Source organism: Panicum virgatum, chromosome 5K (genome assembly GCF_016808335.1).
Source record: "Panicum virgatum strain AP13 chromosome 5K, P.virgatum_v5, whole genome shotgun sequence".
Taxonomy (NCBI): domain Eukaryota; kingdom Viridiplantae; phylum Streptophyta; class Magnoliopsida; order Poales; family Poaceae; genus Panicum; species Panicum virgatum.
The window spans coordinates 54,701,236-54,723,657 of record NC_053140.1 but is presented as its reverse complement, the minus strand read 5'-3'; the positions used below and the strand labels follow the sequence as shown (position 1 = coordinate 54,723,657).

Sequence of the window (22,422 nt, the reverse complement as noted above, 5' to 3'; positions counted from 1 at the left end):
TGGCTCCCAAGAGGAGGTTGTTGGCTATGACAATGTAGGTGATGAGGAAATTGAAGAAGCTTTGAAGAAAATGTCCATTGGGGATATCAAGCCGGAAGAGGTGCATGAATGCAATGATCAAGGGGGAGGACCTTCCTCGTCTACACCAAGCACCTCTACGGTACCCCAAGTGGATGAAGATCAAGAAAAAGATGATCAACAACCTCAAGAAAATGTGTCAACGCCAACACCCCAAGTCCAAGAACAAGAAGAGCAAAATGTCCCACCACAAGCACAAGTCACCCATGATCCACCCCAACAAGCATCCACGCAAGTACCGCTAGTGAAGCATGGTCGCATCTCCAAGGATCATCCAATTGGTCAAATCATTGGTAGTCCTTCCAAGGGAGTAAGAACTCGCTCTAAACATGCTTCATTTTGCGAATATTACTCGTTTGTTTCTTGTGTTGAACCCACTAGCATAGAGGAAGCACTTGAGGACTCGGATTGGGTGATGGTCATGCAAGAAGAATTGAACAACTTCACCCGCAATGAAGTTTGGGTCCTCGAAGCTCCTCCAAAAGACAAGAACATAATCGGCACCAAGTGGGTCTTTCGAAACAAGCAAGATGAACATGGGGTGGTGATACACAACAAAGCTAGACTTGTGGCAAAAGGGTTTTCTCAAGTCGAAGGTTTGGATTTTGGTGAAACTTTTGCTCCGGTCGCAAGACTTGAAGCTATCCGCATCCTTCTTGCTTACTCTTCACATCATAACATTAAGTTGTACCAAATGGATGTGAAAAGTGCATTCTTAAATGGCGTTATTAATGAACTTGTTTATGTTGAGCAACCTCCCGGGTTTGAAGATCCGAGGAATCCTAACCATGTTTATAGGTTGCACAAGGCACTCTATGAGCTCAAACAAGCTCCAAGGGCTTGGTATGAGAGGCTTCGTGACTTCCTAATCATGCAAGGCTTCAAGATCGGGAGGGTGGACACCACGTTGTTCACAAAAGACGTCAACGGGGATCTTTTCATTTGTCAAATTTATGTTGACGATATTATCTTTGGCTCAACTAATGATTTGCTAAGCCATGAGTTTGCTACCATGATGTCTAGGGAATTCGAGATGTCCATGATTGGCGAATTGACCTTCTTCCTTGGTTTTCAAGTCAAACAAATGAAGGAAGGGACATTCATCCATCAAGAAAAGTATACTAAAGATATCTTGAAGAAGTTCAAGATGGATGAGTGCAAGCCAATCAAGACACCCATGGCAACCAATGGGCATCTCGACTTGGATGTGGACGGTAAATCGGTTGATCAATCCCTCTATCGTTCTATGATAGGGTCTTTGCTTTACCTTACCGCATCTAGGCCCGATATAATGTTTAGTGTGTGCTTGTGTGCCCGCTTTCAAGCTAACCCAAAGGAATCACACCTCTCGGCTGTGAATAGGATCCTTCGGTATCTCAAGCACACCCCTAGCATAGGCTTGTGGTACCCCAAAGGCGCTAGCTTAGATCTCTTGGGATACTCGGATTCGGATTTTGCCGGAAGCCGTGTGGATCGCAAGAGTACCTCCGGGGGTTGCCACTTGCTTGGGCGTTCTCTAGTTTCTTGGTCAAGTAAGAAGTAAAATTCCGTGGCTTTGTCCACCGCGGAAGCGAAATATATAGCGGCCGGTGCATGTTGTGCCCAAATCCTATATATGAAGCAAACCCTTTTGGACTTTGGTGTGAAACTAGATAGGATACCACTCCTTTGTGACAATGAAAGTGCCGTAAAAATTGCCAAGAATCCGGTTCAACACTCTCGCACAAAGCACATTGATATTCGCCATCACTTCTTGCGTGATCACGAAGCTAAAGGAGACATATCTCTTCAAGGTGTGAGATCCGAGGAGCAATTGGCGGATATTTTCACAAAACCTTTAGACGAGAGTACTTTTGTAATGCTAAGGAATGAGCTTAATGTGTTAGATGCGGCAAACGTCATGTAAGTTGCCTTGTCATATAGAAAAATGCATACATATAGGACACTTGTCTAACCATGGTAAGATAGTGATGAGCAAGGGTTTAGCTAGAGGTGGTGGTCCACTTGTTTTCCTCTAGGCTTGTAGAAAGGCTCATCATGAAAAAGCTTCCCGTGGGTTCAAACTTGACAAGTAGTTTTTAAATTCTTGTTATGCATTTCTTGTCATATAGATGTGCACTTCATGTTTATTCTTCTTCCGCATGTGGTTGTAGCTTGCACCATCATTGCATGCGTAAGGGTCACAAAGGAGATCACTTGATGAAAATGAGACTTGTTTCACATACAAGATCTTAATTCATGAAAAGTGAAAAGAGCAAAGTGTTAGGTGTGTTATTGCCTAGTGAGCAATGTCATAATGAGTTTGAAGCTCTCTATCTTCAATATTCCTATGACATGGCTCATACATTTTATTTGGCGCTTTGTCTCGCGTTGCGGCTTCTCCTTGTGTTTGAAAAGAAAATTATTTAAGCTAGTGTGCTATCCTATTTATTTTGAGGGGTAAAGTCTCATATGTAAGTCCATTAACTTGAGTTTAGTTGATTTTTTATAAGTTTATTGGACTTAGCATAGAAGTGTGAGCTGAGTGAAGGTTTTTGGGTTCACCGGTTAAACCGACGCTTAAAAGGGTTTTAACTCATCGGTTTAATCGGCGTTACTAAGTTTCAGCCTCAGCCCAGTCAAACCAGGCGTTCAACCGGCGTATACAAATTTCAGAGCATCGGATCAACCGGTGAACGTAACACAGATCTGACCTGTCAATCAACCGGTGTTACCAGCGTTCAACTGACGAGTTCAATTTGCATATCATCGGATCAACCGGCGTTCAGATGGATTTTGTGCTGAGTCTCGGGTGAACTGCACCGATGCAATCGACCAGCGTTCTAAACCTAGTCATCGGTTTAATCGGCGTTAAGGAAAATCACGGGACCACTTGTCATATATGTGTCTTGCCCGCGGACGCCTGCCTCTCTCCTCTTGTTTTTCCCGACTCCGCGCCGCCGCCGCTCGATCCGCCTCTCCCGCTCCGCCACTCGCCAACACAGCCGCCGCCACTCCCGCGCTCGCCTGAACGCCGCCGTCGCCGCCCCACGCGCAGCCTGCGCCACCGCCGCTCGTACTTCGCCCGCACGCGCTCGCACCTCCAATCCAGCGCCGCCCGTGCACCACCGCCGCCAACGCCGCCAGCGCTGCCCGCGCCGCTCGTGCGCCGCCACCACCTAGTGCCTCCGTGCTGCATCACTGCCACGCGCTCCGCGCCATCCACGCAGCAGCACCCCCACGCCGCAGCCGCAGCGCCATCTCGCCAAGCGCTCACTAAGTGTTCGAGAAATTGCCTGATCGAGATGGGTCGTGAAAAGAGGAAGGGGAAGGAGGTAGTTGTGGAGAAGCCCGTCCGCAAGCGGACTCGTGCAGAGAGAGAGGCCGAGAGGGCCGAGATGGTGGCCAAGGCCGCCGAGGAGCAGGCGTCAGGCCGTGCTCGCCCATTCGCGATCAGGGATCCGCCAGCCAGGGGCAGGGGCAGAGGCCGAGGTATGGGTCATGTCAGAGGTGCCAGGGCCACCAGAGCCACGACAGAGGCAGCAGCAGAGTCAGATCAATCAGATACAGCTGCAGATTCAGATTCAGAGGCAGAGCAGTCTGAGTAGTCTCAGGGGCAGAGCACACACGAGTCACCGACTCTACGACGGTCTGGCCACACTCGGCAGACGTCCCCAGCAGCAGAGACTTCGCCAGCGACCGAGCGTCGCACTGGACCGAGGACGAGAGGAGGTCACCAGCCACAGGAGCCTCGCAGGTCCGCGGCAGCAGCAGCAGCTCCTAGAGCCGAGGCCCTAGAGGCCGAGCGTGCAGTGTTCCATATGGACACTGTTGTGCGTCAGGAGCCAGGTGTGCTGCTCCAGAACTTGACCAAGGCCAATGCGGCGAAGGTCAAGAGTCTCAGGTGGAGTGTCGAGGAGGAGGATTGGTTCCCCGTGACACGTGACAGCAGGGTCGACCGTAGGTTCTGGACGCTTCTTCAGGCCAGTTTCTACGAGACCTACCAGAGGCGGGGCCACAGGATCTTCCCGCACCGAGTGCTTGACTGGGTGTAACTGAGGATAGCCGCAGGGGGAGCAGACGTCAGAGAGCACTTCGCTCACTTCAGGGGCCTGCCCAGGTAACTCCAGATTGAGCAGAACAGATACATAGAGGACTGGGTCAGAGTGTTCTATGCCACAACCTGGATCGCTCCCGAGCGCAGAGCAGTACACTTCGTGTTTGGAGGCCAGGTCTTTGGTCTGTCCAGGGCGACTATAGCAGGGATTCTCGGAGTTGACTTAGTTGACGTCTCCCTGCACGAGATGGTTTATGGAGATGCAGATCCACCGCGCAGAGCTATGATTGGCGGGATTGCACCTTCTCATGAGGCGATCTCTTAGTGCTTCCGCCAGCCGTTCCCTGCCTCCTACACCAGAGTTCCCAGCCTGCTGACCCCAGAGGCATATGCAGTACACATGGCACTCCGGAGGACTTTGCTACCGAGGAGTGGCTACCCATAGGGGTTTACAGGTCTGCAGCAGCTCCTGCTTCTACACATCCTCACTCACGAGCCGTTTGACATAGTTGACTTTATTCTGGCTGAGATAGAGGATGTGATCACAGACGGGATGGGTGTGGTGCGACAGTTTCCCTATGCACACTAGATCAGCTATATATGTTCTATGATTGTGCCAGCAGAGTCACCCATCAGCGCTCCTTACCGTCACGATGAGGCTCCCCGGTTCCCAGTTTACCGACCGACAGCACCACAGGACCGGCGGAGGGGCAGACAGGCCGAGAGAGCTGCCATGGCACAGTTGTCCCCAGAGGCACAGGCCCGAGTGGCACAGGAGGATGAGGCACTGCTAGCTGCCGAGGCCCAGCTTCCCGGAGGAGATGATGAGATACACTGGTCTGAGCTTGAGTCAGACTCCTCCGAGGACGTCGAGTACTTCCCTGCAGCAGCCCCAGCTAGTCACGACCATGAGGCAGGGGGGGTCCAGAGAGCCAGCCCTAGAGTCACCGGCAGCAGCTGCAGTTACAGAGTCTCAGGTGACTCAGCCATCCGAGCTCACCTCTCTACTTCAGCAGCTTGTTACTCAGCAGCGAGAGGACCGGATAGCACAGGAGGAGGCCAGGAGAGCCCATGAGGCTCAGTTAGCAGCCATACAGAGGGAGGCCGCCCGAGAGCGTGCTGCAGCGGAGGAGCGGTGTGTCGGCCTTATTGATCGAGTATCACAGAGGACAGACGCTCAGTTTCAGCAGATGCAGCAGGGCATGATGGCGATGTTCGGGATGATTACACAGCTATACACTCACACCGGACTCGTCCCGCAGCAGCCAGGACAGCCAGGCCTTCAGGGTATTGTAAGCATCTAGGCCCTCAAGGTATGTTTCGGTGATTAATGACAACCATTATTTGTGACTAATGAGTTTGTGCAGCTTAATAGATCATTATCGCTCATTTGGTCATATGTCAAAAGAGGCCCCTCAATTTCATTATTCAAAAAGGCGATCTCGTATTCAACTCAAGTTTATAACAAGACTAAGGATCTTTCTAGTCCTAAGTGTCGTAAGGTTGAGAAGGACACTTAGGTTAGTATAGGTTTTATAGTTTTGTAGTGATCGCACTATTAAGAGGGGTTAAGGCCAAGTAACTTGAGCATGGACATGGTCAATCAAAAATGGATGCACACTATGGTCGCTCAGGTTTCCAGAAGTTCAAATAAGTGGTTTTCAACTTATATCTCAAGAATATTTGGATTTCAATCAAGACTCAAATCAGAAAAGACAAAATCAGGAAAAAGTCTCTTACACCGGTTTAACCGACACTTTCATTTTTCTATACGTCGGTTAAACGAAGTCAGCAGAGTCTGGACAAGTCAATACACCGGTTAAACCGGCGTGTTTGAATTTAATGTCGGTGCATTAGTCCAGAGTTGGTTTTTCCAGGGTGTTTCAAGGTTCTATACACCGGTTAAACCGACGCTGTTTGAATTGGGACGTCGGTGCAATTGGCCAGTGAGATGGTTTTTCCAGGGATTTCTGAAGTTGTACTCACCGGTTAAACCGACGATGGTTTTGAGTTAACGTCGGTGCAGTTGTCCAGAGACTTGGTTTTTCAGTTGATCAGTGGACAACTACACTCACCGGTTAAACTGATGATACGTCGGTTAATCTGCCCAAGTTATAATGGCTAGTTTTCAGAAGGGGCAGTTTACATTCATCGGTTAAACCGACGCTGGCTATTGGAGGATCGTCGGATTAACCGGCGCTACGCAGTTTTCTGGCAGTTTTTCTCCAACGGCTCTATTCGTGTGAGCTGCCTATATATACCCCTCCAATGGGTCATTTTACCTACTCTTAACACCAGGACACATTCATATACTCATACATTGTTGAGAGCCACCTTGAGCTTCATCTTTGACATACTTGTTCATTCAATCAATCAAGAAGCACGACTAAGGACTTGAGTAGAGAGAAGTTTGTGTGCATCCGTTCTTGGTGATCGGTTCTTACTCAAGTGAAGGCCCTAGCTTGTTACTCTTGGTGATTGGCATCACCTAGGCGATCTTGGTGATTGAGGTGTTTCTCGCGGAGCTTGCCAAGGATTGTGGGAGCCCGGAGAAGAAGATTGTACGTGGCTTGATCTCCACCACGCCGGGATGGTGAACGGAGACTCTTAGTGAGCGCCCTCGTCTCGGTGACTTGGGAGGTGACAAAACTCTTTGTGAGTGTCACAACGTGGATTAGGGGTGTGTGCCAACACATCGATACCACGGGAAAAAAATCCGGTCGTCTCTTGTCCACTCTCTTTATTCAAGCATTTTCTTTAATGCAATTTATTCATGTGCTTGACTTAGAGATCATAACTTAGCTCTACCTTACTAGGCTTTACTTCTCGTTTTATCTCTCATAGCTTGTGTAGGTAGCTTAGTTATCCGGTTAGTGAATTGGTGCCTTACTAGCATTGCATAGGTTAAGGTTGCTTTATTGTGTTTTAGAAATTAAAAAAAGCCCAATTCACCCCCCCTCTTGGTCCATCGATCCTTTCAATTGGTATCAGAGCCTCGTTGCTCATTTCATTAGGCTTCACCGCCTAGAGCTATGGTCAAGATGGGTGGTTCGCCGCCTCACTTCGAGGGCAAGAACTTTGCCTTTTGGAAAGTTCGCATGGCCGCATACCTTGATGCGATTGCCCCCGAAGTGTGGTTGTCAACAAAGACCGGGTTCACCGGAACTCCCACCACGGAGCAATTAAAATGGAATGCAAAGGCTAGAAATACAATTTTCGAAGCCATTTGTGAGGAAGTCTTTGCTAGAGTAAATGGCATGGACTTAGTAAGTGATATATGGAAAGAGCTAATTGAAATTCATGAAGGCTCCACAAAAGTTCGTGAACAAAAATATCACTTGTTTAGAGCTAAGTATGATTCTTTTAAAATGCTAGCTCATGAAAATTGCAATGATATGTATTCTCGCTTGAATAGGCGTGGGGGAGAAGGAGAGAAAAGGAAAGGGAGAGAGGGAGAGGCACCGGGTTGGGCCAAAAGAAAGGATGCTGGGCCGGTTTGAGCTGAAAGGGGAGGGAAGAGAAAGGGAAAAGCTTTCTAATTTAGCAACAAACAATTCAATTCAAATTTAAATTCAAAGAATTTAAATTCAAATTGAAAACTCAAACAAATAAAATGATGCAATCAACATGAATGCAACAAAACAACCTCATTTAGTTTTAGAAAAACAACCAATTTTTTTATTTTCTTATATTAAATTTCCTGTAAAGAGAATAAATATTGGGAAAATTTTAAAATTATGATAAAATTATTGTTTTATTTTTAATTTTAATCACATCATGAAATTTAAAAATTTCAGGGTGTGACACGCGCGAGGCTACGGCGCGGCGCGAGGCAACGGCATGCTCGTCGGCCACCCCTACCACAGCCGATGCCGCCGCCACATTGACCGCCGTCCCGTCGGAGAGGAGCAGGAGACGTCACGGCGTAGCCCCGTGGCAAGGGAGGAGGCGCCAGATTTGCCGCCATCCGCCGGCCTGGGCGCGACCTCCCACCGGATCTGTCCCGGTCTCGCCCTCTCCCCGCGAGGGAAGAGATGGGAGGTGGGGGCGCTGGCGAGGGAAGACATGAGAGGACCGATGCGGAGTGGGAAGAGGAGGGCCAGGGCGGCGCGACGAGGGAGGAGGGAGGGGGCCGCCGGGATTCGACTGCCGCCGCCATGGAGGGGCTCGCTGGCCAGGAGGAGGAGGAGGAGAGAGAGAGGAGGGAGGCGCGATGCGAGGCAACGGGTAGGGCGGCGCGAGGCAGCGGTGCGGTGCGGAGTAGGCGGACCAGGCCAGCAGGCGCGCGGTCGACCGGCGCCTGCGGTGCGAGCGGGGCCTACCAGCGGGAGCAGCGAGCGGCACCGAAGGGAAGCGGCAGCGCTGCTGGGAGGGAGAGGGAGATGGGGGAGGAGAGGTAGACGATGACAGGCCGTTGCCTCGCGCGCCGAAGGGAGGCGGCGGCGCTGCTGGGAGGGAGAGGGAGATAGGGGAGGAGAGGAGAGGAGAGGTAGATGATGACACGTGGGGACCACATGTAAGTGAGAGAGGAGGAAGCCATGTCAGCAAATACCACCCTCAAAACAGCTCTGCACTGTTGCAGGGGGGTTGTTTGCCCGGTTTTGAGGGGATGAGGGTGTATAATATCCGGTTTTGGAGTTGGAGGGGTTTTTTTAGACTCGGCCACAAGTTGAGGGGGGGAGGGGTCAAATGGACTTTTCTCTTAATAATACATTAATCATTGGAGTTTAAAATTATATGAAAACTAGTGGAGAAAAAATTATAACATTTTTCTAAATATGTATTGTGATGTACACTACTATCTTGTAAAGTTTGAAATTAAAATTCAACTTGTGTATGGAGAAAAAAAAAACAAATTATATTATGTAGTAATATAAACTAAATGGTATAATTTAAAGGATAAGTTGAACTAAGTTATAGTTTAGGGAGGTTATTCAGACTTTGACTATAACAAGGGTAGTAAATTGGACTTTTTCTTTAAGAAAAAAATCGGGCTTTGCCGTCAAAAGAGAAAACTCCAACAGGCATTCCTTGATTGGGCCCAACGACGGCGAAGAAAGTTCCCTGAAAAAAAAAAGAGCCCATAAACCTAATTGCAGGGACCTTATTACGGCCCAACTGAAAAATTGTCCAGGAAGCAGAAAAGATTGACCAGCAGCGTGTGGGACCCGCGTCAGTCGAGCAGCCAGGAATAAAAAGCGGCACTCCTCCGGAACACTCGCCCAGTCTCGTGTCCCCACCAACCAGCGCCGAAGCCGCCATCGGATCCGCCCGCCGCCGCCGCCGCCGCCCATTCCGACTCTACCCCGATGGCGGTCGAGACCCAAACCCTAACGGAGCCTCCGCCCCAGCCCCAATCGCACCAAGCCTCCCCGCCTCCTTCCGGGGAGGACGACGACGTGGTGGTTGTCTCGGGTGCCTCCGTCGGTGGCGACGCCGCGGCGTCCGCGGCGTCGGCGGGCAACGCGACCACGGAGGAGAGGGTGAGGGGGCCGTGGTCCCCGGAGGAGGATGCGGTGCTCAGCGACCTGGTGGAGAAGCTCGGGGCGCGCAACTGGACTCTGATCGCGCGCGGAATCCCCGGCCGCTCCGGCAAGTCCTGCCGCCTGCGCTGGTGCAACCAGCTGGACCCCCAAGTCAAGCGCAAGCCTTTCACTGGTACCGCCACCTTTCATCCTTGCATTGCTATTTTTAGCCCATGACTGAGAAATGTACCGAGACCGAACCTTGACCTGAAACTTTTGAATTTGCAATATCTATAAGTGGCTATGCTGATTTTGTGTTGCCCTTCTGTACTCGATACATTGTACAATCTGTCTTTTCGTGCGAATCTTATATGTTTATATGTCATATTTGCGTGCTAAACTTGTGATCTTTGGCTGCAGAAGAGGAGGACCGTATTATAATGGTTGCTCATGCTGTCCATGGGAACAAGTGGGCATGTATCGCAAAGCTTTTGGATGGGAGAACCGACAATGCTATCAAGAATCACTGGAATTCCACTCTGAGGCGTCGACACTGCAACGATGGTCGATGCAAACATGGTGTTTCTGTGGAGAGGAGTGTCCCGGAGGTGTCCAGGGCAGTTTCAGAAGAATCTTGGCCTTTAAAAGATCCCAGTTCATTCACAGCTATGGATGTAAGGGACGCTCCTGTGCAAACAGTTACAGAAACATCTGCTGGGGCATGGCTCATCCCAGTCCCAGATCAGTGTTATAGTACTCAAGCTGTTGATCCTCCGTACCTGTCCCGACCAGTTGCAAAGATTGGTGCTTTCAGACCATACAATCTAGGACATGTTTCGGAACCTACCCAACAGGAAACGCCAAGCTCTGTCTTCAAACCTGAATCAACTCTTAAAGCTTTGACTCCTGAAAGTGAGGTATTCAAGTTTGCTGATCCTACATGCTTTGCTGCTGGGGTTCCAAACAAATGTGGGCATGGTTGCAGCAGTGCCCAAAAGCGGACTCGTAAGAACTCCTTGCTGGGTCCTGAGTTCAATGAGTTTGAAGATCATCCGCCAATTTTGAGTAGTAGTTTTGCTTCACTTGTTTCAGAAATTAGCAGCATTGCCTGGATGAGAAGCGGTATGCAAAGCAGTGATGCCAGTAGCTTATTGCAGTCAGCTCCACCAGCCTGACAAATTAGGAATCTTGTGAACTTGCAAGCTGGAATATTTGCAGTTTCGTTAGATTTAGACATAATGATGTCAAGTCATTAATTACATTTCTGTGTTTCACCGTCAGTAGATGACAACGCATTTACTTTCGTGGGCGTTACTGTATACTTGTTTCTGGTGCTTCCACCCATAATATACTGCTGTGTTAGGCTAACGTATTTACTTTACCATGTTGCATGTGGATGTGCTACTTAAGTTATTGTGCAGCTTTGCATTATAGGAAACTACATGCGATTTATTTTATGTTTGTATGTGTTGTCAGTTCATCATAGGCATTGACATAAAATAAGTAAGTAGCCAAATATGGATTGATCGTGATCTTTAAGGAGAGAGATCTTTGTAACTGGATCGATTTGGTGGAAGCTGTCAGGGAGCAGACCGTGAGGGTTGAATCCCTGTCCCTTGAATTCATGTGGTGTAAAAAGTCCCCCGGTGCCTCCTTCCCCACGAAAGTAAATTGCTAATTTGTAGCCACTATGTAGCTTACAGTAGAGTAGTGCTACTGCAAAACATTGTAAAGTAGTACTTGAGTAATGTTTTGATAGCTTGGCCTTGTGATATCAGCTTACGCAAATATTTTGTTCGTTCGTTGAGGTTATGTTGATTTTATTATCACTTCCGTGCTGCTTTATTGAGTGTTGTTACTCTCTCCAATAGTTTGTGATTATCTACTTCAAGTTTGCATACTGCATATGGTTTACTCGAATTTATTTCTTATGATTGTCATACAAATTGTCTCTTACCTTAATCCCAGCTATTGTTCGTGACACACACTATTTTAAGCCAACAACAAATCTCACATCTGTGTAATGTTTGGTTGACATTTTTTTGGTGGCATTACTGAAAACTGGTTTTGAACAGACATGTGATATTTTTTTAAAAAAAAATCTAGTTGTGTTACTTGCTCCATGTGCGTGTTTCTTTATTTTTGTTGGGTAGGGTTTTGTGGTGGGGTTTTCTAATAATGAGTCTCTTTCTTTGCCCCTTTGGGTGAACATATACTTTCTTTTTCCCATTACTTGAGGTATGATCACTAAACAGTAAAAGTCAAATACTCCACACATCTGACTTTTATGCTATATATATGTGCTTCAGGAAATTGTGCAGTTTGTTCATCGTGCACTATTGTCCTCTGGGAACATAAATACTCCCATTTATTTTTGTTGAATTGGAACAGGATAAGCAAATTGCCTTAGGCATTTGAATTGCTCTGGAGAATCGGAGTACCATATCAAATTTGGTGGCTCTCTATTATCTTCCTTTGCATAAAGTTGGTAAGCATTCCATATTCTAGAAACTATATGAATCCTAAATGATGGTGGCAGCAGTAACTATAGTTTCATGTCCTTTTGACATTCCTGAACAAGCCATCCTGACCACAGATCAAATTTCTTTTTAGTGTCACCACTGCTTCTGCTGTCTGCCCAGTTGGCTTGTGAAGGCAGCATTAATATGACTTGTTGAAGGCATATTACACTTGTTGAAGGCAGCATTAATATGACTTGTCTTTATTAAGATGAAATGCTCCGATTATCGGTGTGTGATAATTTGTATTAGCGCAATCATGTTAGTCTGGTAGTTGGTTAGTCTTGCTTTCATTAGATTGCATATTCTGGTTTGCATTATCAGGGTAGACCCAAAGTTGTCTCCTTTCAAGTTTCTATTTGGGACCATGTGATGCCCTCCATGCACACCATGACCACTCATTCATAAATGTCGGCATAACCTCGCTGTTTCATGACTAAGGTTTATTTTATTTCCATCATCGGTGGCCATTTCCATTTTCCCTTCACTTTTGTGGTCCTGCTGTGGTGTTACCTCTATTTGCATTCCTTCTGAGCAATATCATTTAGTTGTCGTCTAATCTTTATCTCTTGCTGCATGTGCAATGTGTCTGTATGAATTGCACATCTTTTCTTTGTTGACATCCTTCAGCATATTGCCCTTGGCCTTTCCTGTTGCTGTCTGGGTTTATGGTCTTGCTGGAGCTTTTTTGTGCCTGCACTGCACCCGACACCTATTTCTACATAGACTGCACATGCCACTAAACATGAGCTTAGGCAAGCACGTGGTTTTGGTTTGTGTGGGGCCGTGGGGGTAATCATCTGCTTAACCAAGTTACTCTCACATGTTTCCTTCCTTGGTCGTCAGGGTTAGGTCCTCCTGAGGCTCCATGGGCAATTTATAGTGCTGAACCAAGCAAAGCCTGGCAAATGTACTGCAGGATTGTTCCTTTGCTAACGCCTGAGTTCTGACAATCTGGCACCTAATCCTTTGAAATTGCTGCTTTGGGCTGTTCAGATTAGGCGCGACGTTGCTTCAGCCTGTTGAGCTGCTGCTCCTTGGATTGGATGCCGGTTGGCACCAGGAGGATGGACCTGGCGGCCGACCCCGCGCTGTGAGTTGTAGTAGGATCAGGATGTGCCTGTGCCGATGCTGAGATTGAAGATTCTGAGTTTCTGACCGTCATGGGGGCCGGCCGTGGCCCATGGATGCTGATTGGAAACAGCTCGACGCATCGGAAGGAAAATCGTGGGGTTTGTTAGGATTTCGATTAGGTGAATAGTTCCTCGTCGGGCCCGAGATGGAGGTGCTGGTCGGGTCGGCTTAGTTTTGTTCAAGGCCAGCCAGCCTTGACGATTTGATCTCCCAAGCTAGATTCCTCCTGCCCGTGCCGCATGTGTTAGTTTTCGGGTAGCATCTGCACCCATGCGCCGTAACACCGCTGTTGCCTGTTGTAGTCACGTGAAAAAAAATAGAAAAGAAAGAGAATAGGAACACCATCTTCTTTTTTATCCAGGTCTCAGAAGAATCCGCTGTTGCAGTCACGTGAAAGATTGTTCGCTGGAAGCTTGACTGCTCCTCCAGCACCGGCGGCAGGATGCGCGGGAGGGAGACCGAGACACGACCAGCGCGACCGCGGTCGGCAGGCCCGGGACTCCTGATGCCTTTCCATCCCCGTCCAGGAAAGCAGACAGCAAAAAGGAAAGCAGCGAGGAGCTGGCCGGAAATATCTCGCGTCGGTGTCGAATCCAAGTCACGCCTACCAGGCTGCCACCTGCAGGATGCTCTCTCCGGCTGAGGTGGCGCCGCCGCCGGCCGCCGGAGAGAGATTAATTAGCCACCGGCCTCGCTGAAAGCTGGGGGTTGTGATGCCATGCTCGAACGGACGATGGCGTCTTCAACTCCGCGGGTCTTCCTTTCGCGCATTCCAGGTCGAGCTGCCGGCCGTGCCACTGCCGTGCGTCTTCTGGTTTCTGCGATTGCTGAAACTGTTGGATCGTTAAAGCCATGACCGGGGAATTGGCACCAAACTGGCTGTTCAAGCCGTGAATTGAACCACCCCGTACGACGTCGCGGCGGCGTACATCACCTGATGATGCTCTCGTCTCGTGTTTGGTGATCAATGGCACGGCCTTGGAGGTCATGTGCTCATTCATGCAACCACCTCCTGCTGCTGCGGTCATTGTTGTGGTTGCAAGGCACTAGAGAGTACTGGCCAGCTGAACATTTCGTACCACCGGATTGGAGTCGATGAGCGATTGTTGGTTGGCTTGGGTGCTGACTCCCAACTCCGATGCAGCACATGACAGTCTCGCCCCTTGTGGCCTTGTACAGCTAGTCCACTCCACGTCCACGGGGTGAGCCGGTGAGCAGAGCACCCGACTCCGACTCTCCGAGGGACGGATACGGCCAGCCATCCCCGGCTCCCTCTCTTCCCCAGTTCCCCTCTCCGACACCCACGGCGGCGAAGTCTTTTCTTTCCCCCTTCTCTCTTCCGCCTACCACCCCCTGCGTTTGGAGGTGTAGAGCTAACTCCTTCCGCTTCTCTCTCTCTCTCTCTCTCTCTCTCTCTCTCTCTTCTGTTTTGTTTTATCTGCCGCGGTCCACGCCTGTGGATCTTCGAGGGGGTCACTTGAAAATCCAATCTTGCGGCGGCCTCCATGTTCAACTCTCTCCTCTGGATTGTTGCTGCCTCGCTTCTCCTCGTGATCGGCCGCATTGAGCTGTGGATTCACGCCTGGTTCCCTTGACGCCGCCTGCGCGGGTGGTATTTACTGCGCGCTTTCGGCGTCTCTTCTTTGCTCCCCTCCCAATCTGCTCTGGTCGGGAGTAGATGCCGCCATGCCCGGGCAACTCGAGTAAATTCTTTCCGTTCCTTGAATTCATTCCGTAGGTTTCTTTTCTGGCCATGGTGAACGACGGCAAGCAATCGGCGATCACCGCCGCCGCGGCCGTCGAGCCTGGCGTGGAGCGAGGCCGCGTGAGCGGCGGCGGGCCGCGACTCGGGGAGGAGAGCTCGGACGAGGATGAGGGGAGCCAGCGGTTCTCGGACGCCGAGGACCGGTCCTGGCACTCGCACTCGCGGCAAGGCTCCGCCTTCGAGGCCACGTCCGCGTCCGTCAGCTGCGACGCCGGCGCCAGTGCCGGCGCCGGGGACGCCGCAGAGCGCGCCAGGAAGTCGTGCGTGTCGGAGTGCTCGCTGGACGACGTCGTCGACCTGGAGGCGGGGCTGGCCGAGATCACAAAGGCTAGCCCAGACAAGGCCGAGAGGAACTGCCGCATCTGCCACCTCGGCCTGGACAGCGCCGCCGCCGAGTCCGGCGCCGGCATCGTGCTCGGTTGCTCCTGCAAGGACGACCTCTCCTGCGCCCACAAACAGTGCGCCGAGACCTGGTTCAAGATCAGAGGCAACAAGTAAGTCCACCCGCTGCCGTGTCCATACAAAATCTGCTTTGCATGATTGCCATTTACATGTCAAGTTTACAGGCTGCCAGAATTTTTCATGTGTTAAGAGTTCCTTGCAATTGCAATCCTGTCACTGTTTGTTTAGGACAAATGCCTTTGTGAGAAGAAAAAAAAAGGTTGTCATTTGTCTGCATGAGCACATGGTTATGGAATCTTAGCAGGAAATTGCTATTTTTCTTAAGTTAGGTGGATGATAAAGGTTTCAAGGAGATGGGGGAGGAAAGGTTAAAGTGGAATCAGTTGATTCGTAGGTTATCGAAGGGCTTTGGATTGGCCATATGGTAGAGCATTGGAGAGTCGATAAAGTCAGATTCCCCTTTTTGGCCTGGCCTTCTCTTGCAGATTCTTGTGTAATTCTGTTGATCCTCCAACGTGGAAGTCACTTTGATATAGTGGTGCTGTCGTGTCAGCTTCCATGAAAATTGTAGGTACTAATCATAGTTCAGCGTAAAAAGGTACACTGAGTGTTTAGTATCTTCATGTTGGGGAAGAGAGGATCCTTTTTGTTGGGCAACTTACCGCAGAATGGTTTTCCAAATAGTTCGTTTAGGCCGAGAATTCCACATAGGGTGAACTGGTGAAGGTTATAAGCAGCACAGGTTACTGAATCAAAAAAGTTGCTCAGCAGACGTGCTTTTCAGTGTCAAATGTTATTCAGAAAATGCTTAATTCAAAAGAGTGGCAAGCATAGTTTTCCTCACATCAGGTATATGAAATCTAGATTTCTGGTTGATAATTATAGTAAAATGGAGTGGAGGAATGGAAAGTGATGGGTAAAGGCACAATGCATAAAAGGAAAACCTAGGTTAAGCTACATCAGTAGTGCCAAATTTCTTTGCTTTCTCCCGTCCACTCATTTTTTTCATCCATAGCGTAAATGAAAAATAACTTTGCACCATGCTATCATCTTGAAGAAACAACAATTATGAGACTCTTTGAGTACAAGTTTTCAAGAAAAAGGATACCGTTTAGTGCCCATTCAATTCAAATGCAAGCATCCAGATGAATTGAAGGGGCAGCTTTCTTTACAATGTAACATACATCTTTTGATTTGCTTTATTGTCAAGATGTTATAGCCAGATGCACAGCGTTCCTACACGTTCGAGGTAAAAGATGTTATAGCCAGGTGTTACTAATTCTTCTGTCTACAAAATCACTGTGTTTTTTTGTGGGTCTTCAAGCACAGACTTTGTAGATTATTTTCTCACAAAATATGTCACTTATAGCTGCAGAGCCAAATATAGTTTATATGAATTTCAATATACGAATCCAAAGGGTGCTTAGCCTAGCGGTTAAGACACTCGAGCGGCACTCCATAGGTCCTGAGTTCGAATCCCCGTGGGAGCGAATTTCAGACTGTGGTTAAAAAAATCCTCTCGCCGGTCCCGTGTGCCAAAGCACTGGTTTAGAGCCGGCCCAGGTTGGCCTGAGGACCGTGTATGGCCCAGGCAATTCCCATGGGTTACGGTTCCCAGTGTCAGGGCGGGGCTGGGGTTCGGGGATTTTCTCGGTCGGGGAAGCTGAGGCTTCTTCTTAGCTTAATATCGGTGGGGCGATCTTTCCCCACCCGGCCGAGTTTTTTTATAGACTACACAAACTTATTATTTGAATAAATGTGGTCAAATTTATAAAGCTTCACTTTTTCAAAATACAATCCTTGTATTTGAACCTTTTTAGTAAATTCCAGATTGGTCGAAATTATGAAAGTGAGCTCAAAGTCCTATGCATGATATCAGTAGACACCTTCTTGACACTCAAGTTTAATCACTTGAAATGAGGTATCATGAGAATTATATTGTCTTGGAAAATTTTATACTCAAATGAACTGTACAAATTGTTATATGTACTTCATTAAACCCTCTTGATCACTTAGTTTTTTGTAATTTTGTAAGGATATTGAACTCCGCCTATGCTGACTGGAAGACTCTCTCTCCTGAGTCGTCTCAGCATAGCCGGTCCCAAGCCCGGATAAAGGAGGAGGGTTGCGTTAGTTTTTGGCAAACCAGCATAAAAATAGCCACTCTAATGGATTTGAAACCCATAAGAAACTCGTTGGGGCGTAACCCTCTTAGCGACGCGCTACATCGGAACCCGGGTGTGGTGATAAATGGGCAAGGGCCGGGTCGCCATCCCCCCAAGGGCGCGTCGTATCATGACCTGGGTACGATGATAAGTGAGCAAGGGTCGGGTCGTCACCTGAATGGCGCGCTACATCTACGCCCGGGTGTAGTGAAAAATGAGCAAGGGTCTTCGCACTTCCCTCGACGGGTGCGAAGGGTAAGGAAGCTAGCCGAGCCAATTAGGATTCGTATAGGTAGCTGGAACGTAGGGTCCCTAACGGGTAAGTTGCGAGAGCTAGTTGATGTAGCAATTAGGAGGCGTGTAAATATTCTATGCGTTCAGGAGACTAAATGGAAGGGTCAGAAGGCGAAGGAGGTTGAGGATACTGGCTTCAAGCTTTGGTACACGGGAGCAACTCCGGGTAGGAATGGTGTAGGCATCTTGATTGATATGAGCCTTAAGGATGGAGTCGTAGAGGTTAGAAGGCAAGGCGACCGGATTATCCTAATCCGGTTGGTAGTTGGAGATTCGGTTTTGAATGTGATCAGTGCCTATGCCCCTCAGGTAGGTCTTAGTGAGAGCACCAAGATGCAGTTCTGGGAAGATCTAGATAGCATGGTTAGTACCGTGCCTACCAGCGAGAAACTCTTCATAGGAGGAGATCTCAACGGCCATGTGGGTGCGACTAATGTAGGGTTCGAGCGAGTGCACGGGGGTTTTGGGTACGGCAGCAGGAGTCAAGAGGGGGAGGATGTGTTGAACTTCGCGTTAGCCTACAACTTGTTGATAGCGAATATCATGTTTAAGAAGAGGGAATCCCATCTTGTGACGTTTCGTAGTGGACAACACTCGAGCCAGATCGACTTTATCCTTACTAGGAGGGAGGATAGACGTGATTGCTTAGATTGTAAGGTGATACCTGGGGAGTATGTTGTCCCTCAACACAAGCTTGTGGTGGCGGACTTTCGTCTTCGGGTACGTGTCCACCGGGACAAACGTGCCAAGATTGCGAGAACAAAGTGGTGGAAGCTTAGAGGGGAAGCGGCACAAGCGTTTAAGGAAAGGATGCTAGGTGAGGGGCCTTGGGAAGAAGGAGAAGACGCAGATGACATGTGGCTAAAGATGGCAACATGTGTTCGGAAGGTGGCCTCAGAGGTGTTTGGCGTGAGTAGGGGAGGCAAACAGGAGGGGAAAGACACCTGGTGGTGGAATGACGAGGTGCAAAGGGCTATTAAGGAGAAGAAGGAGTGTTTCAAGCGCCTCCACCTTGACAAGAGTGCAGCCAACATCGAGGGCTATAAATTAGCGAAGAGGGTTGCAAAGCGAGCTGTGAGTGTAGCAAAGGGTAAGGCGTATGATGACCTGTATCAGCGGCTAGGCACGAAAGAAGGGGAGAAGGACATTTATAGGATGGCTAGGATCCGCGAGCGGAAGACAAGGGACATCAACCAAATCAAATGCATTAAGGATGGGACAGATCGACTACTAGTGAAGGATGAGGACATCATGGATAGATGGAGAGAGTACTTCGATAAGTTGTTTAATGGGGAGAGTGAGGGCCCTACCCTTGAGTTAGATGACTCTTTTGACGATACCAACAGACGTTTTGTGAGGAGAATGCAGGAGGTAGAGATCGGGGAGGCTTTGAAGAGGATGAAGGGAGGTAAAGCGATGGGTCCTGATGGTATCCCCATTGAGGTGTGGAGATGCCTAGGAGATAGAGCAATAGTATGGTTAACTAAGCTTTTTAATCTCATTTTTCGGTCAAACAAGATGCCGGAAGAATAGAGGAGAAGTATATTAGTACCTATCTTCAAAAACAAGGGCGATGTTCAAAATTGTACTAACTACCGTGTGATTAAGCTGATGAGCCATACGATGAAGCTTTGGGAGAGGGTTATCGAGCATCGCCTAAGAAGAGTGACAAGTGTGACCCAAAACCAATTTGGGTTCATGCCTGGAAGGTCAACCATGGAGGCGATTTTTTGAATATGACAATTGATGGAGAGATATAGAGAGCAGAAGGACTTGCACATGGTCTTCATTGACCTTGAGAAGGCATATGACAAAGTACCGAGAAATGTCATGTGGTGGGTCTTGGAGAAGCACAAAGTCCCAACTAAGTACATTACCCTCATTAAGGATATGTACAAGGATGCGACGACGTTTGTCCGGACATGTGATGGCAACACCACTGACTTTCCTATTAACATAGGCCTACACCAGGGGTCAGCATTGAGCCCTTATTTATTTGCTTTAGTGATGGATGAGGTCACAAGGGATATACAAGGTGAGATCCCTTGGTGTATGCTATTTGCTAATGATGTGGTGCTAGTTGACGAGAGTAGGGCAGGGGTTAATAGGAAGTTAGAGCTGTGGAGACGCACGTTAGAGTCGAAAGGGTTCAGACTTAGTAGGACCAAGACCGAGTACATGATGTGCGATTTCAGCGCGATTAGGCATGAGGGGGGAGACGTTAGTCTAGATGGACAAGTGGTGGTCCAGAAGGATACTTTTCGGTATTTAGGATCGGTGCTACAAAAGGATGGCGACATTGATGAAGATGTTAGGCATAGAATTTCAGCTGGCTGGTTGAAATGGCGACAAGCTTCTGGCATCCTTTGTGACAAGAGGGTGCCACAAAAGCTAAAAGGCAAATTTTATAGGACAGCAATTCGTCCGGCGATGCTATACGGTGCTAAATGTTGGCCTACAAAAAGGCGACATGTCCAGCAACTGATTGTAGCAGAGATGCGGATGTTGCGGTGGTTTTGCGGGCACACAAGGAGGGATAGAGTCCGGAACGAAGTTATTCGGGATAGGGTCGGAGTGGCACCAATTGAGGAGAAACTTACCCAGCATCGGCTGAGATGGTTTGGACATGTCCAACGAAGGCCTCCTGAGGCGCCGGTGCGTAATGGGGTTCTTGAGCGGGTCGATAATGTAAAGAGGGGTAGAGGTAGACCTAAACTGACGTGGGATGAATCGGTTAAGAGAGACCTTAAGAATTGGAATATCTCTAAAGAGATTGCTTTGGATAGGAGCGCTTGGAGACTAGCTATCAATGTGCCTGAACCTTGAACTTATTTCTTTCGGGTTTCATCTCTAGCCTACCCCAACTTGCTTGGGAAAAAAGGCTATATTGTTGTTGTTGTTGTTGTAAGGATATTGAAGCAACTTTGTTCCCCTACTTCAGAATCATCTCCTTACATGGTGTTCATATGAAATTAGGCCTACATCCGATTGAATTGAAATTATGTTTGCTTTTATTTTTGCTTCGTATCATATTCAAGCTTTGTGTTGCTTGCAGTTCTTATATAAGTTTAGTTAGTCATTATTAAATGTGTTGGTAAAATTGTATCCATACCATATCATCTGAATATAAACAAGAATTTGTTTTAAGTGTCTCCATCCCCTCTTTTATTGTCATAGGATCTGCGAAATCTGTGGCTCAACCGCGTGCAACGTGGCAGGTTTCAGTGATGCGGACTTCATCGAGCAGTGGAATGAGTCGAGCAGCACCGCGGCTGCCCAGGCAACAGCCGCCGAGCCTCGGAGGTTTTGGCAAGGGCGCCGGTTCCTCAACTTCCTCCTCGCTTGCATGGTGTTTGCATTCGTCATATCCTGGCTCTTCCACTTCAATGTCCCTGGATGAGTCTTGGCGCGCATTGTTCTCAATAAAAGCTCCAGAGCCAAGACTGACGAAGTATGGGAAAGTGCCAGAACGCAAACTGGCTTGGGCATGGGCAGACCTGAAGATTTGAAGAGAGTTGCTTGGGTGAAGTGAAGGGGTGGTGTTAATTTATTGAGAGAACGACTGCACATGATGCAAAAAAAAAAAGGACGGCGGGTTATTCTGTAAAGATTGGGTGCGGAATCGGGGGATGGAAGGAAGATCGCATTTTTCATTGCTTCATGTTTTCGTGATTTGAGCAAGCAATTTTCTGTTGAGTTGCTTATCATATAGTACTCTTTCATATTCTTACACCATATTCTACGTAGATTCTTCTTGCAATTCAGAAGGGGCGGCCAAAAGGCCGGACTGTGGCCAAGTTTCCATTACGCAGACATCTGTAGGAACTGCAGCTTGTACAGGGTAGTTAGGCTTCTGCCTTCTGGTGTATCCTACCTTCGCCACAAGCCCTTGTCACCAGAGAGCGAAGGATTGGGGTACCCGGCAACATCATTTCGCAGATTTCGCGAGTTTAAGTGCCCAAGGTATCGAATCACTCGGTCACATGCAGCTTGCGCGATTCAAGGGAGATGCACCTGAGGTGCAGCAATCAGCATTCATTTTGGCAATTGTGCATGGCATTTCTTGTTGATCTTCAAAGGTTCAGTACTACAAGTTACGAAGCTGGCAACATTTCTGCAATTGGACAGTGGTAGCAGCACAATCCCAGGCCATTTATTCAGAGAGATTCAGAGTCTCGGATCCACGCGGTCGCTGTCCATATGCGGCAGAAACTGTAAAACTTTATTTTGGGCACACAGAAACTGTAAAACTTTCGCAGCGCCTTTGACAGGGATGCAGCGCAACTGCCACAGATACTATGGCCGTGTTTAGATGAAACTTAAAAAAAATTTGGCATGGAATCTTGCTAATTTGAAATACTAAATGAAGTTTATTTATAAAATTTTTTACACAGATGGATTGTAAATTGCGAGACGAATCTAATGAGATAATTACTGTAGTATCAATGTTGCAAATCATGAATTAAGTAGGCTCATTAGATTCGTCTCGCGATTTACAGCCCATCCATACAAAAAGTTTTGTAAATAGACTTCATTTAATACTCTATGTATGTGTCCAAACATT

The 22,422-nt window shown here is 48.3% G+C and overlaps 2 protein-coding genes across 3 annotated transcripts; both read left to right on the top strand.

Moving 5' to 3' along the window:
* Positions 1-9,340: 9,340 nt before the first annotated feature.
* On the top strand, positions 9,341-11,349 carry LOC120708670 (transcription factor MYB1-like). Of its 2 annotated transcripts, XM_039994047.1 has the most exons (3): positions 9,348-9,772; positions 10,000-10,584; positions 10,672-11,349. In XM_039994047.1, the coding sequence occupies exons 1-3, from the start codon at positions 9,424-9,426 to the stop codon at positions 10,752-10,754; spliced, it is 1,017 nt and encodes a 338-aa protein (XP_039849981.1). In that variant the 5' UTR covers positions 9,348-9,423; the 3' UTR covers positions 10,755-11,349. The 2 variants fall into 2 exon arrangements, with proteins under 2 accessions (XP_039849979.1, XP_039849981.1); XM_039994045.1 differs by having other exon boundaries at positions 9,341-9,772; positions 10,000-11,185.
* A 2,873-nt stretch (positions 11,350-14,222) lies between these two features.
* Positions 14,223-21,618, top strand: LOC120708669. Its single transcript, XM_039994044.1, has 3 exons — positions 14,223-14,844; positions 14,971-15,491; positions 21,036-21,618. The coding sequence occupies exons 2-3, from the start codon at positions 14,986-14,988 to the stop codon at positions 21,256-21,258; spliced, it is 729 nt and encodes a 242-aa protein (XP_039849978.1). The 5' UTR covers positions 14,223-14,844; positions 14,971-14,985; the 3' UTR covers positions 21,259-21,618.
* Positions 21,619-22,422: the final 804 nt, after the last annotated feature.

What these genes read in the sequence shown, in the direction of transcription:
- LOC120708670 (XM_039994045.1), top strand. Translation starts at nt 9,424, where the DNA reads ATGGCGGTCGAGACCCAAACCCTAACGGAGCCTCCGCCCCAGCCCCAA. An exon ending in CAAGCGCAAGCCTTTCACTG is followed by an intron (nt 9,773 to 9,999) that starts GTACCGCCACCT and finishes CTTTGGCTGCAG; the next exon opens with AAGAGGAGGACCGTATTATA.
- LOC120708669 (XM_039994044.1), top strand. Translation starts at nt 14,986, where the DNA reads ATGGTGAACGACGGCAAGCAATCGGCGATCACCGCCGCCGCGGCCGTC. An exon ending in TTCAAGATCAGAGGCAACAA is followed by an intron (nt 15,492 to 21,035) that starts GTAAGTCCACCC and finishes TTATTGTCATAG; the next exon opens with GATCTGCGAAATCTGTGGCT.